The sequence below is a fragment of the Manis javanica genome, chromosome 5 (assembly GCF_040802235.1).
Source record: "Manis javanica isolate MJ-LG chromosome 5, MJ_LKY, whole genome shotgun sequence".
Classification (NCBI taxonomy): domain Eukaryota; kingdom Metazoa; phylum Chordata; class Mammalia; order Pholidota; family Manidae; genus Manis; species Manis javanica.
In genome coordinates, this window is record NC_133160.1 from 116,777,146 (window position 1) to 116,799,906 (window position 22,761).

At 36.5% G+C, this 22,761-nt stretch overlaps 1 protein-coding gene across 5 annotated transcripts in view; it reads right to left on the reverse strand.

The window, feature by feature from the left end:
- Positions 1 to 22,761, reverse strand: part of SLC4A4 (solute carrier family 4 member 4) — a 324,410-nt gene that overhangs the window by 173,755 nt on the left and 127,894 nt on the right. For 4 of the 5 annotated variants that reach the window (XM_073237483.1, XM_073237479.1, XM_073237481.1 and 1 more), the window contains 3 exons: positions 20,060 to 20,195; positions 10,769 to 10,929; positions 4,052 to 4,231 (listed from right to left, as the gene is read on the reverse strand). In XM_073237483.1, the coding sequence (XP_073093584.1) occupies positions 4,052 to 4,231; positions 10,769 to 10,929; positions 20,060 to 20,195 (477 nt within the window). The remainder of the gene's footprint in view (positions 1 to 4,051; positions 4,232 to 10,768; positions 10,930 to 20,059; positions 20,196 to 22,761) is intronic. The other variant, XM_073237482.1, reaches the window with a different exon arrangement.

The following is a 22,761-nucleotide window of genomic DNA, read 5'->3' on the forward strand; positions in this document are numbered from 1 at the left end:
CTCAATTCTTTGTGCTTTCTCATTTTAACAGCTGTTTTGAATTGAATGTTTGTATCCTCTCAAAATTCGTATGTGAAATCCTGACCTCCCACCCAATGTGATAGTTTTAGGAGGTGGGGCCTTTGGGAGGAAATCAGGTCATGAGGACAGAGCCTTCATGAATGGCATTAGCACTCTTCTGGGAAGAGGCAGGAAGGTGATCCATCTCTCCGCCATGGAAAGGAAATAGGAAGGAAAGCATCTACCAGCCAAGGAGAGAGCCCTCCCCAAAAAGCAAATATGCACACCTTGAGCTTAGACTCCCCAGTCTGCAGAAGTGTGAGAAATAGATGCTTGCTGTTTAAGCCACCCAGCCTATGGTAATTTGTCATCGAATCCCAAATTTACTAAGACAATGGCTATAGACACTATACACTTTGAAGTTTAATCTGCATTATTAGCATTATCTCCATCACTTTCTAAAATCTACAGACAACTGACAAAACAATAAATTAAGCCCTGATTTGCAGCATTTGCTGATTTCTATAATGTCAATACCACAATCACGGCTGATTTTAAGCTACCAATATTAAGTCACTGAATGCACAGCTGGGGAGAGGTGACTAGCACACCATTTTATAGTGTTTCCACCATATATACATGACAGATCTAAATAACCTGAAAAGTGCAGCAAAATGCAACATAATAAGTAGGAAGTGACGAATTTTGAGTGTTTATTGGCCTTGTTTTGAATATGATTATTTGGGTGTTTACATAATTTAATTTTTATAGTGGCTGTGTTTAACAACCAGCTTACAAAATTACTGATAACAACTGGCTCCTGTGAATAGATGAGAGATGGCTTCAGCACACCATGTGACAATGAAAATAATTCCAATTCTGAAGTATCTCCATAAATATCATCTATTAATTGCAGGGTTGCCATCATAACTAGAGCTGGCAATGTCACCACGTCTACTTTCTAGCTTATGACAGAACACTAAGGTGATGTGCGTTTCTCTGAGTTTTACATGGGGGATACAGTAGCAGAATCTAGCTCCAACAATAGATACAAGATTCTGATTTATTAAAATAATAGCAATGGTTCTATAATTATTTTAGAAATTTATTCTAATAACATTTCATAGTTGTTAAAGATACTAAACAATCAAACCCTAACATATAAAGGTAACTATATAAACTTGGAAGTTAAGAATAAGTGCCTCTAGAAAACCAAAAATTTACTATCTGATAATTTATAATAACGCACCTTGAAGGCACATGAAATTCATTACTACAGAATCTCTCAAAGCCAAACCTTGCCTTTGGATATTTAAAAGGAGTTAGGTAATGCAAAGGCCAATAATAACATGTTTAAAGGGCCTAATCATATTCCATGCTTCAGGGTGTAAGTTGATCAGCTATCCTCCCTACTTGCTTTCTGCCCAGCATATATAACATTTCCCACGTGAAAAGGTGAATGACATAGGCAATTTCAACTTTCCTCTTAAGTATGAAGATCACTGACAGGATAAAAGATTGAAAAATGGGGACATATCAACTCAATTGTATTCCACATGCAAAGAGTTCTAAAGCACAAAATATTGGCTTTGGAGACCCATCTGTTCCTAATTTCTACTCCACCTGCACTTCCATGAAAGCGAAGCTCACACCATACTGGTAGAAACCACCCTCTTTATACTATATTCTTTCCTCTTCTTTTTGCAAATACAGCAATATTTTAAAACAAAGCACTTTCTTGCTCCTTTATAAGCACCACCAATTTGATGATTTTAAAAAATCTTGCTCTTGTCTAGCTTGGATTAACACATAGTCTACAGGCACACACCTGATCATCTACAATTGCTCTCTTACAACACTAAACTATGTTTTCTACCTTTATCTTGCATCTACATACCACTTAGGTATTTAATTAAAAATAAAAATAAAAATAATAATAAAGGGAGAAATGTGGGATCCACATATAAATCAAGTATAAAAATCAAACAAATATTTATATTTGACCTGATTGTTTATAGTTCATAATGCATGATCAAAACCGAAAGTTTCTGTGATGACTGCCCTAGTACTGTTCACCATGTAAGAACTTATTCACTATGGAAGAATTTGTTCACCATGTAAGAACTTGTTCATTATGCTTCAGAAGATTGGAGACTGACGAGAATTAGGCTTGAGATGGATTAATGATTGTGCATTGAGCATTGACTCCCCTATACAGAATTTTATTGTTGTTAACAACCATTTGATCAATAAATATGAGAGATGCCCTCTCAAAAAAAAAAAGAAAAAAAAAACTGTGCTATCCAGTGTGGTAGCCACTAGCCACATGTGGTTATTGAGCATTTGAAATGCAGTTGGTCCAAAGTAAGATGTATAATTATAAAATATACATTGGATTTTGAAGACTTAATATGAAAAAAGAATGTAAAATATCTCATTAACATTTTTGTGTTGATTACGTGCTGAAATGAAAGTATATTGGACATACTATGTTGAATAAACTATATTAATAAACCAAAAAAAAAATCTCCAAATCATGGAATTTTATTTTATGTGAGGATAATAAATAAAAGATAGACTTTTACTTTAGTTGCCATGATTTTTAAAGCATGGGTTGTTTCTAAAATAAAATATTTGTACTACCCATATAACAAACTGTTCATTGCATAACTTGTCCAACTACTAAACTCTTCAAAAATACAATAAAAAAAAAACAGAGAAAGACGAAAAACAAAACATTTTCAGTCAGCAGCAATATTCTAGGTAATCATGGAGCCATCAAATTGTAACATAAATGTTCTAATTGGATTTGTCCCTTTGTGAAAGTTTTTTTTAAAGAGTATGTTTATTTTAATTATTTATTTATAACCAGTTTTGCTTTAAAAAAGAATTTATGGCAGCAGTGAAGTCAATATAAAAGTTGCTCAATAACACTGAACTTTTAATTTAGTTTTACTTAATAACTAAACCACACGTTTAGAAACTACAGTATTAGAACTGTTCAAAAATATACCAGAGAAAGTTTGCTAATAGTAAGCTCTCTTCCAGCCAATTATTAGGTTTAATATTAAGTCAGAAAACACCAATTTCCAGAAATGGAGTGCCTGATTCAGTTTATACAACTCACTTGGGTGACCTTTTTTATCAGTATGTTTTCTGTTATTCTGAAAGCACACACCAGGGCAGTGAATGAGAAGCTCCCTTAGCTACTCACTTCTCTTGGGAGTGACAAAGACAGGGAGGGACAGGAAAGACCTACTGCCACCAGCCCAATGCTTAGCAACATTTTCTAACACGCCTTTGTCTTCTGTACTTCATGGCAATTAACTGCTCTCTTCTCAGACTGAACCCAAACAGGAAATTTATTTGAAATAAAGACAATGATACAGAAGATAAACACTTTACAGGAGACTCTGGTAAATGCAACAGTGTATAAATAAGACACAGTGCCTTTTCTCTTGCTATATAATGGGGTTCATATCCCACCCTGATAGATTATCCTCATATCAAACCATCATTATCATAGAGCAAAAAAGAGTAGATTGGTTTTTTACTAGTAAAAATAACATTGAGCCTTACTTTGATCATTTATAGGCTGGACACCATCTCACATACCAAGCAAGCACTTCAGGATATTAGATTTATGACCCTTTACTATAAGGTAGTCTATCCTCTGAATTCTGGCAAACCACTATGTGAAAAACATACTTCCTAATGCACTCAGTAATCTGCAAGGTCACCGACTGATCTGAAAGGATCAGGTGTTCCATCAGAACGTTATTACCAAAACATTTCAGTCAGAATAGATGTATATGGAGCAAGCGAGGCATCGCTGCATTTTCAGCCTACAATAACCGCTGACATGTTTTCAACGGGACTGCAAACCTGCCCAAGTGAATAGGAAGTGTCATTCTGGAACAGTTATGGCATTGAAACTTGAGCAAAGAAGAAATATGGAGAGGAGCTTAAAAAAACGAAGAAGATGACAAAAGATGGAGGAAAGGTGAGTGAGACCGATAAGAGAGCAGCAGCCAGTCGGCCCCTGCATTACCATTATCAGGGTTGGTAAACATCCTACTTGCACTGGAGACTGTCTTCCCAATGTCAGCTAGGGATCGAAGGTTCGATTTCTTGGTTTGATGCCGGTGCCTCCGGAGTAAAGTATAGGTCACTTTGTCCTTAAGGTCAGGTTTCAATAGGCCTGTCTCAATCTGATGGTCAACGATCATCTCTGATACAAAAACAAGGCAGAAAACAACAAAAACAAAACTCAGTCACAAGACCATTAAGTTAATTTTTACTCAAACTTTATGGATACCCTCAAATTTGATATCAATATACCACTTTCCAGATTTCCAACTTCCCACAGTATGTGAAGGGTAAAGATGAAGGGCACAGAAATATGAAAATGGCATTATTAAGAGAGTTATAAATACTCCAGTATTAATTATATGTTTGGAAAGGAAGAATTGTTCACCTTTTCCAATCCTAGTTAATAGTGCGTTCACATTAATCTCAGTTTTCTAGAAGTAGCACAATAAATCAGTAATTTACATTTTTTCAATTAAAAATGAGCAAGATTAGAAAATTTCATGTACTCTTATCATAGCAAGTGTGCCAGAAATACATATGACATGAGAAAAACCTTAAGAGAATATTCAAAATTCAACATAATCACATTACTGATTTTTAAATGTATTTTCCCGAATTCTGTAATGTTACATTTTTTTTATAATAGCACAAAGTAAAGGAAAACAATACCTTCCTCGTATCAGGTTATTTGAACACCAGTTGATCCAATAAAAAAAGATTAAACTACAAAATTATGACTTAGTCTTTTCTAAGAAGGGAGGCTTATTCTTATTTAGATACAACTAAAGCCTTTCCAGTATATTTCATTAGTCCTTTTAAAGCATTATCTGACCAGAATTCTCTATGAAGTTTTAATATCTTAGTCTGACTATAGAAAAAATTAAAATTTCTATTAGGTCTTTTTTTTAAGAATGTTTTTACTAGAAAAGATGACTGTGTTTCACAGAAACTGCCCCATGCATAGCTCTGCTGGAGGACATTTTACTCTAATAGAAAAGAAGAAATCCTCTTTCGTACAGGTCAGCACGTCAGCAGTGGTATAATGGTATAAACATAACCTGGTGCTTCCTACTTTAATGTCACATCACAGGTACACATTTCCTCAGTCTGGAATAGGGCTCAGGACAAAACATCACAGAATCTGGGAGAGATGCACAGTGGCAGCCTGCAACCTGCCATATGCAGGCAGAGCTCCTGTCCCTTGCGTTGGGGCCACAGGGGCTCCCGGGCCCGCCTTTAGATGTATGGGTGCATCTCCCACAGGTCAGTATTTCCCTCTCGGGCAAACTTCTCATATACAAAAGTGGAAAAGAGAACAAAAGCCCTTCTCTTCCAAAACCCTAACAAGAAAACTGATGGGAACTGGTGGAGTAACAACATCTCTCAAGCATTCCCACCTCTTTGTAAAAAAGGTGTTTGGGGGGCTTTGCTTGGGCATGACTGTGCCTCACAGAAGATCAAGTTTAGAAACTGATCATTTATACAGTGTATAATCATCTACTCAGGAGCCATTTGAAGGTTGAACCCAGGATTTTCCATTGTATGTCCTACACAGATGCCATAAATATCAGAAAACACTGGACCACTTGGTAGGGAGCCTGGTCAAGGCAGGAGGAGCAGCTCCCATAGGAATATTTTGGCTTGAGAGTAATCTTTAGCTCTGAGAATTTTTAACTACACAAACTTTTCTCAATATAACTCTCAGAACTGATCCTGTAATTACAATTAACCCTCTGTTACACAGCATAATTATTAGGTGCTACCAAACACAACCCCTCTACTTTCCCTCTAAGTCTTATGCAATGTGGAAGGTCCATTTTACAGAACATCCATAAAGAAAACAAACAGCCCCAGCATATCTGCTCCAAGTATTATCAAACTCCTACTCTAATTCCAGGTTGTGGATTAAAGTGTTTCTTATCTACCCTTCCTGGCACAGCCTCCCTCTATTCTTGCTTGTAACACAAACCAATCCATATATATGCACAGCTGGCCTTCTGTTACTAATGCCTGGAAATCACCAGTTAGAACAGGTTAAAACATCTGTGTGGCTTATGCCCTTCGTTAAGTTTCCCTAAAAATGGCCCACATTACGGGGATCTTTTATAGCAAAAACTACAAGACCTTTCAAGAAAAGTGGGGGCAGTAACATTTCAGTTACACTGAAATTAAGGCTTTGGTGTTCAAAATCCCACAGATGCTACCAGTTGGGAGACAATATGCCAAGTGCAGATGAGAGCAGAGCTGAAAGGAACCTCAGGAAACACCTGGTTCAACTTGTTACACAGTTAAGAGGGCAAGAGAGGTGACTTGCTGACAGACACAGCCTACTCAGAGAAAAAAAACCCAGAAGGAAACCAGACGTTCTGACTCACAGGTTAGATATATTTCCATATCACACAATACTTTTCTCTATTTAAAAAGTAAGATCTGTATTAAAGAAGTTTTTTTATATATATACAGAACTTCTACAAACCAAAAGAGTATGTTCCTGCAACAGAAAAGTGGCTAACAGTGACCGAAATTTTTAAAAGAAACATAAAGACCCAAGAAATAGTAAACTTCAAGACAAAGACAGTTTAAACAAACTTATACAAATGTGGATGAAGTGAAGGTTCCTGAGGCCAGGATTCTCAACTGGCCCTGGTAGACTCGCTCGCTACACATGTGTGGGCAATACATGATTATTTACTCTATATAAAGAGCTCTGCCCAGTGCTCTGGGCAAAACAGTGGCACGGCTGCAAGGCTACAGGAGAGCAGAGCAGAGGCTGGAGTGGGGCAGTGCCAAGGACAGAGACTGAGATGGCTGTGGGGGCAGAGAGGCCCAGAGGCAGAGACCGGCTTGCTGCATGCAGACTCGCTCTGAGTGGACAGGATTCTAGTGATTGACCTGCCATGGTGGAAATAAAGTTGGGTATAACCCTTTCATCCCAAGAACATTCTGCTGTCATTTCTTTGGTCACATTGAATCAATAGTGAACTTGCCCAGGGCTGAAACCTATTGGTAAGATAACAATTATAACCAATTAGAAGATATTGTTTAATCTTTAAAGTATCAAAATATAAAAGACTTGTCCCCAGTGATGTGAAGAAAGTGTGCAATAGGAATTCCAGCTATTGATGATTAAACGGATGACTGGGACAAGCTTTCCTGAAGGCCACTTGGCAAGTATGGAACAAAACCTTTGATATGTTCGAACTCTAGTCCACCATTAGAAATCTATAGTAAGGAAATAAGCAACTTCACAAAAGTGTAACAGAAGTGTTCACTTCTTTTCTTTACAATAAAAACTCGAAGGCAACTCAAATACCCAATAATAGCCATAAAAATGATTTTGCATTTATGTTTAATGTCATGGAAAGAAATTCATATTATGTTTTTAAGTTAAAAGGGGCAGATTAAAGTGTTCTAGTATGATCCCATTTTGAAAAATAAGTTTTATGTGTGTAAAGAGAGATGTATGGAAGAAATGCTAGGAAGATGGCTCTGAAGGATAAAGCTTATTCTGATTTTTGTGTTATGTCGTTCTGCATTATTTAAAAATGAGCATACATTAGCTTTGTGATTAAAAAAATAAGTATATTACTGTTCTGAAAACATAAAAAGGTGTAGAAAGCAAGAAGTAACATGACTAACACATCTGCCAACATGCACAGCTCAGGAATGTCTTTAAATATAAAAATGAGAACTCCAGAAATAGAACTACATTTTCCTAATCCATTTCCCATCATAATAAAATACCTGAAATGGCTTATAATTTTTTTAACTAGCAGGGATGGAAAATTCCCATGTACTTGGCTTCCTATGTGAATGACACTCTTTAAATGTAGAATTACAATGATGATAGTAATAATAATGCTATTAAAATAATCCATGAGAATGTTGTTTTATCCTTTAAATACTTTACAAACAAATCATTCTATTAGCATTCAGAGGGGTTCTTCACAGAAAAAACAAGGAGAGGTCCTAAGGAGAATCAGAATTAGGCTGAAATTTTTACATTAACACCTGCTTTCACAGTTGCTCCCTGTTCCTGGCCCTCACGTGGCCCTCACGTGGCAGTAGCTCTGACCTGCAGAGACAGGGTCCCTCTCAGAGGCAGGCCACTGAGAAGGAGTAGCAGGTAAACTGCTTCTCGTTTGTTGAACTAAAGCTGGGGTAGAGGGGAGGTGCATCTTAAGACATAGCTATACATGATTCTCAGTGCCAAATTACAGCGTGATTCAGGACCAAACAACTCCACTCCATCTTCTGCTAGAAAAGGATTTTTTAATAACCAAATGATGACAATAACTCTTCTAGCTACTGTGCCACATTCTGTCATTTAAAATGAAATAAGGGCTTTTTACTTCATGTTTTTTAACTCTTTAAGATTTTGATTCTTTCAGATGATTTTTAAGTATTTCTTTTCAGTCAATTACATTCTTCCAAACTTTCAAACTTGCTTTGCCCATGGTCATACATGCTAGTAGGGGTAGATATTAATTAAACTCCCCCAATTTTAAACCCATTATTCTTTCTACAACACCAATCTATATCTCATGGAATCAGAGATACAGAGAATATGTACATTTTAATAGAAGACAAACCTTGGGCTCAGAGACATGAAATTCCAAATAGTGGAGTTTCAGGAAGTAACATGGGCCTAGAGGAGGATTTTTTTTTTTAAATATAGGAACCTTTCTGGTGATCCTTAAACCAAAATATACAGCCTCCCCCTAAACTGTCTATATATTGTCCAGTCGTTTTAACTTCCATTTTGCTCTGCATTAATGCACTTCTAACTTATTTTTCAACCTAATTTCAGACATCCTTGCTCCAGATTAGTTCTTATAGCCTGAAAATATAGAAATTGCAATCATCAAAAACTTTACTGATTTCTGCTAACCATAATACTTTTTTGGACAACAATCCCTCTTGCAGCTTTTAATACATGAAGAAAAGTCAGTGAAACAAATCACCTGGAAAACCATTCCTTGTTCGCTTCTCTCTGCCTTTGCAGACAGGCTGGCTCCATCTCTCCTGGGTGCAATAATCCAAGATCTCTCACATGTCACATATCAAATACCCATTAGATTATCATACCCAGGGAAGATGGAGCCCATAGCCTGACTTGCCTTGTCATATATGAAAAATTTTACACAGAGCAGTATTTCCTACATTATCTTCTAACTACCTATGTGGATGTGGAGTTATAACCTACCCCGTTTACAAAGTAGTAGATTTGCAAACCTAATTCCAGAGCCTTGAACAGTGTCTGGCACATTGTAGAAGCTTGTATACAATGCTGAATAAATGCACGTGCTAATTAATTCTGTCTACCCAGCATCTTCATTAGCCCTCCTCCCTTCTCCACTAGCACCTTAAACACCTCAGATACATGAAAAGTGTAGGACTTAACTGCAAATCAAACTAACAAGCTCTCTGAAGAAGAATCAGATACATACACATCAGGAGTCATATGTCTAATTGGATAATTAATCTTTTCTTCCAGTACAAATACTGTAACCTTCCCATTGTCTGTAAAGACACAGATGCCATAGAAAAGCCTTCTGTGACAGTCAGAGAAATTTTTTGGTAAGTCTGAAATTGCACACAAATTTAACCCTGGTCACTTCCCGTAGGGCCATGAGCCACATCCTCTTCCCCACAATCCCAAAGCAGGCACCCTAGAGTGGGAAAGCACAGTCATCCGAACAGGTCCGGTGGTCACCTTGGGTGTAGAATTTTTCTAGGATTACCAAGCACAGCCCCTGCCCCTCTTTTTGAAGGAAACATGATCTTTAGCAAACCTGGATCTGAAAGATAGTAAGGCAGCTTACACCAGCCTCAGGCTAGAAAAGGAAACAATTACTACTGTTTGGAAAGCAGCAATGTGTGCCCAAGGAGTTCAACATGATGAGTTTATCCACTACACAGCACTAATTGCCAAATATGTCAAAGCTGCCCTGCACCATGAGGTTCAGTGACTTGCCCATGGTTGTAAAAATGATCCTTGGCATCAATGTGACCCAACTCAGCCACTAACCCATAAGGTTCTGTTGACTCCTGGCCCCATACCACCTTTCTCTACCTACAGTTAAATGCGCTTGACTTCTGCCTACAACATTAGCCCCAAACCTGGAACTAGACTATTTTCCTTCTTACAGAGGATTTAAATCCTATTTTACAGATGATAAATCTGAGGCCCAGAGAAGCTCAGTGCAATATCTAAGTTCAAGAGTTCTAGAAATCTGATGTCCAGACTTCCAGTCCAATGTAACCAAGGATGGGGATGGGCAGGGGAGTTATTCAAACACTGATCTCATTATAATATGCAAAGGAAGTAAACGCAAATCTGTATATATACAATATGATCAACATGATCCCAATTGTAATAAAAAATAACAAAAAGTAAAGCATAAGAGAGAAGATTGGGAAAAAACCTAGAAGAAAATGTGCCAAAATGTTAACAATACCTATGACCAATAGTGGTATGATGGATACTTTTTTATTTTCTTTAACATTTTCCAAATTTCTGTAAAAGCCATACTGATTTATAATACAAAAAAGAGAATAAATGTTATAGAATATTCAACTCGGCTTACACTAGAAGTCACTTGCATTCATTGAGACTCATGGATAGGCAGGTAAGGCTGAAAAAATGACGAGAACTTAAAAACAAGGTACTTACCCACCAACTGTGGGAGGGAAGAGGCCTCCCTGTCAAGCATGATGGATCCCTTCTCCATACATGTCCTCAGTTCAAATAAGCTGTGAAGGGATAATGTGGCCACATGGGGCTTGCTCCATCTCTCACCACCCTGTTCCACTTTTTCTTCAAACTTAATCCACCTAGGAACATATTAATGAATAGCAATTAAAAGTGTTCTAACTTCCTCTGGAAATAGCAACATCAACCCCTCCATCTCCACTCCCACCAATGCTTCCAATGGCTCCTCTCATGAAGTCTTAAAAGCTTATTATATCATTAATTGCATTACCTTTATAAATACACCAAAGTCACTACACCACTCCTTCCGCTAATGTTAGAAAGAAAGAAAATAAACCAAAAGGAGCCAAAGCATCCTTGGTGTTATATCTGTTCGCATGTAACCCTGAAATCCTTAAGAATGATTATTTAACTAAATCTTTCAAAAATTGAAAAAATGCACATTTCAAAATTCTCCCTGTGGGTAGAACCTATGGTGTATAAAAATAACCAACATTGTGAGAATTATGTTGTGACTTCATGAAGCAAGTTTATACAAGGTAAAATATCAGTTATGACCCAATAATTATCTTGAAATTTGAAAAATACAGTATGTGGTCAAATTAATATAAAATTCCCTTTTAATGCTTAAAGAGGGCTGGGTCTTTAATATATATATATTTGCATACATATGTTAAATATATGTCTTACTTTAGTATATATATTTCTCATTGAGTTTCCAATAGAAGCTTCACCCTTCGAGTCCGGCTCCAAATGTGTTTACAAATACACAAGCTCCATGAAACACAGTTTCTTTGAAAATGAGATCTATCAACCTTCTCAATGGAACAAACACACTTTCACAGCTGCTTCTTTCAATACTCCTAAACATTTTGATAACTTAGCAATATAGCAATAAAAAATGTTTAATGAAACTGAAAGAAAACACTTTTGACAATCTTTATATCCCACATATTACACATATAGAACTCTAACTGCATTGGTCAAGGAAAACAGGAAAGCGTCATCATTTTACTATTCATTATGACCCAGTGCTTCTTTCTCTCACTTCAACCCTTCTGAAAGATATTGAAAAAAGATGAAGAATGGGTTAAAAGTTGTTTTTCTACATTCTTCATCCAAAGGTTTAATGATTGAAAAATGTTTTCCTAGAAAAGCTAAACTCTCACCTAACTCACTGAAGATGAGAACAAAGGGCAGAAATCAGAAGAAGCTCTACATAAGGTATTATTTATAGATTGCTCTCCGCCCTCAGAAGAGGGAAAAAAAATACATTAGCAGAACCAGGAGTGAAAGTAGATCAAGAGATCAGCCACAATGTCAAAGAAAACTTAGAATTTTAATCAAGCCCAGCACTCATGTGATTCATGAGTACTTTAGTCATATCCAGAGGCCCTCCATTCTCCTGTCAGGAAGCCTCTCTCATCCAGGAAACTCCCACAGGTCAAACTCCTTACCTCAATCACACCCTCAAATCTATGTCCCCTGTATCGCAAACAATATAACAGTAAAGATTTTTACATTTTCCTCACAAGTTAAAAAACCAACATCATCACCAAAGTTCAAAAACTTCAGACTTGGTTTTGTTTAATTCTACAAAAGTGGTTGCAAAACACTCCAATAGAGAGTCCTTTAATAAATATTCTTATGAATGTGTGTGTGTGCATGTAATTCAATTAGCAATTTTTCACTTCGGTTGCTATTAATACCACAGAAATCAAAGGAAGTGGGAGAAAAATGACAATTTTACATCAAACTCTTATAGAATTCCATGGATTTGCCAAAACAGTAAGAGGCAATAGGGGTTATTTCGAGAGTAATCCTTTTACAGAGTTTATTACATTGGTTAACTTCAGGTGTATTACCTTTTCAAGCTTGTTCACACACTTTCTAACCATGTTTGTTGGTAACTGGCATACAAGTCATATTTACGTCTGATATTGATCTGCTACAATACTGATATTATAATTTATTGCTCAAGATAAGACTCAGGAAGATAGATGATTCCATAGTATATGAAAACAATTCAAGGTTACATACAATCGTATTATCTAATTACAAGGTAAATAAAATTGTCTTTAATGGTGAAATCATGTCTGGTGTATTTTTTTAATCATCAAAAACAATTTTTATTTACTCCTTGTTTTTATTCCTAAGAGAATTCTTATTAGCTGAAGGACAGAATATTTGGTCATAGAATATAAGCCCAAAATGAATAACAAGAGCCAGCCAGAAATTCAGTATTTCATACAGCCTACATGAGTCCCCTGTCTATCAGTTGCCACAAATCTGTATTGCCAAAACCATCTCTTGTAAGAAAATTACTCCTCACTTACATACAGTATATGACAGTGGCTCTTTCTGCCATCAATCATCCTCAACTGTCCAAAGTATATAAGTTCAATAAAATTTTCTCTAAAAAAAAAAAAAGGAACAAAACCAATGCATTCTTTGTGACTGCTCTTTTATTTCTGTACCCCCCAACCCCTGTTTATATTGTAGGTAACCTCACTGGATTTAAATATGACTTTGAACAAGTACATTCAAAAACATATTTAGAAATCATAAACCCCAACTATCTTGGATTTATGGAATAGCATTACTCACTCTCCTGGAACATGCAGCCCTTTGGGTCAAGATTTAACCATAGTCTTAATTCCTGAAACCTCATCCCTTAGAATGTGGTAAAAAGTATTTAATAAATATTTCTAGGATATACAAAAAATAAAATAAAAAATTTAACCATAAAAGAATGGCAATGTAAAGTCTCAAAATTAGCCAGCTCCTTAGAATCTACATTCCTAAGGTACAAGTATTATCTCACAATTCAGTTTAGCATCTACTTCATTCTGAGTTCAGTACACACTGAATGTTCTGATGAAGTCATAGCATAGCTGACAGCATATGAGGAACTCTAGGATAATGACTATTAAATTCCTTTAAAATGTATTGTTCTGATTGTTTAAGAAGCTAATTATACTTCCAACATATGCTTCCAGGCATAAAGTAATGGTTTGCCCATTTAAACAGATTGCTTGTCAGTAGTTTCATTCCAGAAACTACACATATTCTGTCTATCCTCTTCACATATCAAGGACAAATTTGAAAAACAAAACTAAAAACTACTCAGTTCAACTAAGAACCCATTAAAGAAAAGGCTAAGGCAAAGGTACCAAGGTTCAGCCTATCCAAGCACCCGTGAATTTGTAGAGTGCTTTAGAACCATGTAATTACATTAAAAAACAGATATTTTTATTGTAAAGTGTACTAAAAGCCACTATCTACCCTCCCTAACAATAATGAAAAACAATATATTTACAATAAGTTTCCTACTTTTCCTTTTGTCCTGGTACTTGACATGTATGAGAAAATTAACTTCAGAAGTTAGCTTTTCAAGAGCCTGCAATTATTAAACTGGTGTAACCTTGGAGGAAGAGTTTATTAGGCTAAGTTTATTTATTCCAAGGTCTTAGAAGAACAACGATAGAGTACACTGTAGTTTAACACACTCTGAGGGACTGCCAGCCAAACAGCACTTCACTCATTTTGTTGAAGAAACAAGGCCCACTGGGAATCACTGAATTTTGCAACTTTCCAATCATATGATTAACTATAATTAAGAAAAGACGAGACCTCTAACTTGAAAACAAGCCCAATTTTACAGTGGAAAACAGACATGACTTTTGCCCTCGTACATAATCCAACTACATAAAGCTATTAAAATGATCATAAATTTCTTGCTAACTAATAAGTGTCTCCTCACACATAAAAGAAGCTAATACTAGCATGTATCTGAGAGAAATATTTTTAATGTGTACCCTTAAATGTCTAGATCAACTCTGAAAGCTATTGCAAAACAGTGCATGTAACTACAAATAATTATATATATGATTAAATTCCTTTTCCTTCAGCCATTCTGTTACAGAAAAAATGAACTTGGTCTGAAATGCAATGCTCCAAAGTAATCCAGTAGAGAAGAGATAGAAAAGTCAGCATAGATTAGGAAAACAGCACCACCTCTCCAAACCCGCAGTGGAAGTGTAGGTATTTGTGTTTGATGGTCATGCCCTGAAATCAGGTTTCCAGAAGAAGGCCAGTTGAGTCTGCTTAGGAGAAACACAAATGGGCGTTCATTTGTGCTGCCCCAATACCAGTGAAACATGGGTGCCTTTTCCCTTGTTGGCCTGTTGAAACTTCTGACAGCTTTCCTTTTTACCCAAGTTTGGCAGTAAAATTTGAATGACATTGGGAGAGAGATCTTTAAGTTCTTATAGCAGTGGTAAATTCCAATACTGTTCATCATAATATTCATTGAAGAAAAACAGAGAGCCAGTCACTATTTTTGCAGAGACATCACTGATTCAAAGTAAAGAGCCTGGGTTGGAAGAGGATGGTAGGCTTTCCTCCTGGCTTTGGGCCAGCACCAAAGCTGGACCATGACACAGTCTTTTACCAGTTTGCTTTATGAACCTATTAGCTAATGCCTAGCCACCTAGAATTCTTAATGAGAAGCACAGGCTTCTTCACTAATACTAAATATCCCATTATAATTACTGCTAAATTCCTGATTCTCAGTATTCTAATGACCTCAGACTCAGGAGTGCCCTTTTAAAAAAAAGTCGTCTTTGATTCCATGATCACATACATTTCCCAGGTCTGATCATTCTACCGCTTGTACAGTCTTCAACTTGGGCTCTAAGGTGGAAGAGCAAATGAAAATTCAAAGTTTTAACTTTTAGGAAAGGGAAGAACAGGGGAAAGATGTAAAGAAAAGAGGGTAGTAGCATTGGTTATACTTTGAACTTCATATGAATTAAGACTTCCGTTAGTCATAGTTTTATATGACTACTGTGCTTTCCAAGTCTTAATCTGGGACACTTTCCCTACTACTGAAACCATTCATTTTATTTTTTGAGACAAAGAGCTAAAACCTGAACTTCCTGAGTAGGACTGAAACTGCAGTAATACTGAGAATCAGTGTAGGATATTCTTGGTTAAATCAAATCATTAGTCAACTGAAAAGTATAAACCATTAAAAGGATAGTATTGTGTTCCATGGAGGTGTAGGCTCACAGTAGTAACTAAATTAAGCTGAAGAAGTCTGATGGGTTAGTTTTCTATGGAATAAATTAATTTATGAATTATGGTTTTCAAAGTAAAGCAAAGAATTCTCAATTTTATAAGTTAGTGAGAAAAATATTCATATCATATTTTCATATATAATATGAATCCCTTTTAAGTCCTAAACTTTTACTAGTTTGGTAGATTGGAGAGCTTTAAATGGAAAAAAAGAAGAACTTGTCCTATCTGGTAAATGAACATCAGAAATGGTAGTCAGAAATGAATACAAAAACAATCTGAAAGAGTATGTTGTATAAAGTAAAGATTACTGGAAATCTGAATCATTTCTGGAGGTACAATCACTTCCAAACCTCCCAATTTAGGATTTAGGTGGAGCAGTACACTATGAATCAAGCTTCTATTTCTCTATTCATTCATTCTGTTACTACCTATTTTGTGATTGTGGACTATGAGCCAGGTAGTTTTAGGCACTAGGAATACAATGGTGAGCAAAACAACCAAAAATTCCTATCCTCATGGAGCTTAATTTTATTTACAAGAGACCATAACAAGATATGTAATATGTTAAGTGGTGATAAGGGCTAAGGACCAAAATAATGGAGGACATGGGGGTTAGGGCATAAGGGGGGAAGATTTCAATTTTAGAGAGAGCAGCCACTGAGAAGGTGATATTTGAATAAAGACCTGAAGAAGGTGAGGAAATGAACCTTACAGATAACTATGGGGGTGCAGAAAGGAGAGCATTTCAGAAAGAGGTAAGATCAAGTGCAAAGTCCCTTTCACAGGAGCATGACTGGTTAGTGAGGCTTCAGAGGAACAAACAAGGGGTAAAGAAGTAGAGGATGAGATCAAAGAGATCACGGTGGCTAGTTCATGAGGGAGGTAAGGGCAGATGCGAGCAGATGAACTAATGGGGCAGCACTTGCAGTAATCCAGGTGAGAAATGGTGGGTGGACCAGGATTAAGTACCAAATAATAGATGTGATTTGATTCTAAATACCTGAATATTTTTGAGGGTAAAAGAGACAGCATTTGCCAATGGATCAAGTAAGAGGTTTAGAGAAAGGCAGGAGTCAAGGAAGACTGATGTTTCTGGCCTCAGCAACTAGAAAAATGGAAGTGTTCATTGCAGTAGGGAACTCTGAAGGAGGAGCAGATCTGGGTAAGTAGACCAGAAGTTCAGTAAACAACTTCCTCCTGACACACTGTGTACTCCCATCACACTTCCTCTCCAGCAGTGCAGTCTCTGGGGCACCGATAACATCATCAAAAGTGACACACATTGTCCCAAGGAAATAAAATCTTTAAGGATAATGATGGCAAAGTATTCAGACCACTTGAATTTTTAAGACTCTTAAATGAAAATACTACATCCATCTTATTCAATGTTGAGTGTGATCTCCCAATGGACACAACAAACTGTGATCTCTCCACACTTCTAGGACCAGGGGTCATATAAAATAAAGCAGAGTCTACCTTTGGCTGAAAGTAAGACAGAAAGCTACACCTGAATTCTACTCCATGACAGACACCACACAAAAATTCAAGATGAAAATAAGATTCAAAGTAGCTCTTCTAGTCACAGCTGATGACACCAGTATATACACAGCAATGGAATTTTAGACCTATAAAACATGTATGATGTGAGAGATCATATATCATGCAACAAAAAATGATCCTTGTTAACCACACTTGTCAGGGTGAGCATCTAATAATGAATATAATTGATGAATCACTAAATTGTTCATCTGAAACCAAATATAATATTGTATATGAACTATAACGCAATAAAAAGTGGTTTACAAAATGACCCTTGTTCTACAGAATAGGAAATTCAAGCTCAGGAAGACTGCATGAGTACATGACTTGTCCAAAGTTAAACAGCTCATTAGCAGCAAAGCCAAGACAAACCCAGGCCTCACTAACACCTGATTCAGGCTGCACAAGCCCAACGGTCCTCTACTTTCCTCTGTTAGAAAGAAGGGAAAGAAGGAATGAAATGGGGATTCCAGCAAAAGTTTTCACTTTGAAATCCTTTTGGAAGATGTTTTGTGAACTAAAAGTATACTTTCTGGAGGACTTTTAATATCCAGGATATTGGTATTGAGAGAGGGTAACAAGAGACAATTACTCTACCCCAAAGAGCAGAGAATGAAGAGCTTTAAGAGGGAACATTAGCGATGGGAGAGCTTTAGAGATTAGACAGGGAAGCTTTTTAACTAGGAGAAAATATTAATTTGCTATCCAACAGAAGAGTTCAAACAAGCATACCCACTCTTGGTGTCTGAATATTAGAAAGAGAAGACTTATTCAGCAAATAGAAAATAAGATATTTAAGATTGAGTCTCTTTCCTTCATGCTACTGTGAGGGCCAGGAGTAAAATATAATGACTTTTTTCTGAGCACAGTTTAAGTTATTGAAGATAGGAAATTATCTATGGATTCCACTAAACTTTTTTTCCTACTAACTTTTTAAAAGGAGGTCTTTCCATAAGGATAAGCTACACAGAAATTCTTGGTAAGGAATAAAAGCTTCTCTGCCATTATCAAATGAATTAATTTATGACTTCTCCACTATTAAAAATCCTAAATGGCTGAAGACATTCAATGGTACTTAGTACTGTGGAAATAATAAATCTATAATCTTATAAAGCACAAGTCTGATTAACTAAATGAAAACTACAAAAAAAAAAAAAAAAGAAACCCAATTAACTTGATGTATAAAACTTTAAAGCGATGCCCCAGAAAATAAAAGTTCTGCCTTTAACTCTTGAAAGAGTCTTCCTCCAGAAAAGGAAAGGCTATTGGGTCAGTACTCCTTTATATATCATCAGCTCTTACTGATCATAAATGATTAAAAATAATTTCTTTCTGACTCTTCAATGACATAACTAGAACCAGAAGAGCAGACATAAATCCCTTTCCCTTATGTATCCACAGGAGACATTCACCTATCTTTGTGTGTTTTTTTTTTAACCCAAAGCTAGGATGATGACTTGCTTGCCTCATGCCCCAGCTTGTAAAGATATTATGTTGAACTCACTTAAAACTTTTTTGTAAGATATAGTGATCTCTGCATGGACTTCTGTTGCTCTGCTCTCTTCTGTATTCCCAGTACCCAAAACAGTGCCTAACATATACCATGCATTCAAAACACACTGGCTGAACGTAACTGATTTGAATTAAATTACAGACTGTAAAAGGCATATCTTAAAATCGTTTTGTTTGTGAAACACATTGAATCTCCATGAATTGATGACTGAGAGACCATTAACTGCATTATATCAAAGTCTTTATATAAACATAATTGTTACATGCCATAGAAGATTTAGTGTGGAGCACATAACTGAACCTATATGTCCAAAGAATAAAAAGCTCTGTTACTGTGAGATTAAAGAAAATTTGCAAAATGCTTAACAACTTATAAAGCATTTCCACACATACATATGTGTATGTATGTATATGTGATGTACACATGTGTTGAATACTATATTTACATATAGTACCTATCTTATATAGCATACATACATATATGTAGTAGATATTATCCACTATTGATAATGAAATCAAAATTTTGCAAAAGTGAGTGTTACATAGCTAACAGGTGACAGAGTCTGAAACTGAACTCAGGCCTCTAAATTACAAATTAAAGTGAATCTTCTACTTGCTTTCTCTGGATATGTAAAAGATGACTAGTTTTTACTTTAATTAATAGCAAGTTTGTGGGTTAACAGTCATTGTCTTTGCAATCTCCCTCCTAACCAGAATGGGTAATAAGTCAGACATGATTTTACAAGATACCTTGGTATCTTGGTATGTGGAGACTGTGGACACATATCTCTAGGCTATGATGTCTGGGTGCTTGTATCTTTTTTAAATATTTTACTATTAAATAGCATGTGAATGTAAATTTACTTTTAATTCCTTATAAAGGTTAAAATTAAAACAACATGGATCAATGAAACAGTATTTCAGCGTGAAATAAAAGGTGTCCTGCTTCCCTGTAAATGAAAAAGAGAAGAAAAGAACCCTTTTATTCCTGAGCACATCCAACATCAAGCTCATCAGTGATTCAAAGTGCCGAAGTTGGAGAAGGCTGCTCACAGACAGCTTCCTTGGCCCACGCTTGTTCCCCCAAGTCAGTGCTGCACACGGTCAGCCATGCCTCACCTTGCTGTCTCCTTCCACTCCATCTCCTGCCCATCCACAGCCAGCAGCTCATCCAGTTCGGTGAAGAGTTGAGGGGGTGCTGGGCTGTCATCCTCCTCGCCCAAGATGAATCGGATACGTTCTGCCGCAGGAGAGACTGTGGAAGTGAAAATGCTGTGATTAAACATGGGCTGCACAACCCTGAGGAAAGTGTAGCTCGGAACTCTTCCTCTGTCCCCGAAGCTGTTGGGCTTCCCGTCCACATTTTCAGTGGACATCTTGCTTGCTGAGCCTCCCTTATGCCAACCTAAAGATGAAAAGGAATCAAAGTCCTTCTCAGTTCCTTTGGTTCTGAACTGTATCTCGGCTCTCCAGCACTCTCCAGGACAAGACTCCAGTTCTGAGTGGTGTCTGACAAAGAACCTTCAGCTCTCAGATGAGCTGAGGTCCAACTGCATGACTCTCCCTCCTTCACCACTCATGACCCATCCAACATTATTAGACAGAAACCAGCTTGAGCCAATCACTGTTTCTGCAGCAGTGGGAGCACCCCAGCCCTGACCTTTCCCCAGGACTCCGCCTCCCACCCGCCTTCCCTCCGTCCAATGCCTAAAGCCCATGCCCAGGCTCCTCACTCCCTGTAACCGGCTAACTGCAAAGTTGATAAAGAATATTTAACAAGACAGGGTCTCTTTACAAAATGGCAGTACCAAAAATGTTTAGTCACACTTCAACACACTTGAAAAACAAGCCTAAGTAAAATATTGTACACCTCAGGGAAAAAAAAAAACTTTCCAACACACTCAAGCACATAATTGAATGTCCTACTAGCTCCTTTTGACCCCATCTCCTAAAAATCATGTAATGAAAAATTAACTAGAACTTCCCCCAGGTTGTGGGTTATTTTCTCTTTCTTCAAACAAAAAAAAAAGAGAAAGCATTTGGAAAATTGATTGTCATACTGTAAAACTAAGGCCCATGGATACTGTATAATTCCTGGGAAAAATGAAAAATGGTACTTACATGTGAATGCAGTCCAGGTACACAGATATATAAAAAAAAATCACACAAAAATTTGTGGAAATATGTGTACTCAAACTACCTAATAAAACAAAAAACTACTATATGAAAACTACCATAATACAGAATAAAATTCCATAGACCAAAATACATTTACTACAAGTTAGCCCATGAAAAATAATCAACCTAACTAGTAATCAAAACTAATTATTAAAATGCAATACATGTTTTACCCATTAAAATAGCAAAAATTAGAAAACATAATAATCCCAATGCTGGCACAGATTTAAGACAGAAGCACCAGCACCTCTCAATATAGATCACTGATAAAAGCCTAAATGGGAATACACCCTACAGGGAAATATGGAAAGATGGGGAAATGTTTTAAAAGTGTATATATCTTATGAGTCAGCAATTTTACCATAAGGACATTAGTTTCAAATAAATAATAGTTATCTCAAAGACTGAGATACAGAGGTGACCACTGCAACACTGGTAATAACTGAGAAAAAACAGAAAAAGCCTACATGTACATAAAGGAGGATTAGTTAAATAAACTATACTGTTCAATATAATGCCATGTAGTCAAAAAATGTGAAGTCAAGATTATTGTTCTTTGATGTATATACCACAAAATATTAAATGAAAAAAATTTGAAAATCATATACACAAAATGATCTCACTTTCATGAAGAAAAAATACACATATATCCATAAAATAAAGTTTGGAATTGAGGTAGCCCTCAAATTGCAGGATTCTAATGTGTGTGAATTTCAGTTACCTCATTCAGTCAAATAACACTAGTCCCCCAATAACACAGTTCAAATTCCAGTCAGCATAGTATATTAACTATGAGTATCAAGTACAAACTCCCTGCTAGCCCTTCAGTGCATAAGTTACTATTTAAATAACTTGTGCACTAGGATCAGTATTACCAATCATAATGCTTCTTTCAAAGTCCATCAATGATTGGTCACTGCACATTTGTCATGTAGTTATGTACAGACAGCGAAGTGTGTCCTTGCACTGCCTTCTGTCTCCTAATAAATTCATATAGCATGGGTAATCAAAAGAAGGAATTGGCAACACAGATGCAAGTAGAGCACAGAAACAAAAATCTGTGTCAAATGTAAATGAAGTTGTAGAAGACACAACCCACCATGGGAATATTTACAATGCGTCCACTTGCCATTTGAGAGACCTAGATGTAAAGCCGAAATATATAGTAAAGGCAACTTATCAAACATAAATAAGGAAAGTGGTTGCACCTAAAAGATAAAGATGTCCCAGAGGAAGTGATGCTGACAAGAAAAATTTCACATGAAAGGAATTCTTGGAGAGACATTTCTTGACATGGAAAGCAAAAGGATAAAATGTTGGAAGCTGGTCCAAACTTAGAGAGGAGAATGCAATTCATCTGGGAATAGAAAAGATGCTCAGCATCTTACTATGCAGATGGACAGTGACTGTGAAGGGGTATGTGGGGGGAACTTGGTGAAGGGGGGAACCTAGTAAACATAATGTTCATTCTGTAATTGTAGACTAATGATACCAAAATTAATAATAAAAAATAAAAATAAAAGAAAGAAAAGATGCTCACTCCATTTCATAAATTATAAATAGGAAGAAGGCAAGCACTATTCAAACTACTCCTGATAAGGTTTTACAAAGAAGTATAATACTTTAATTTTAATGTTCTGTTC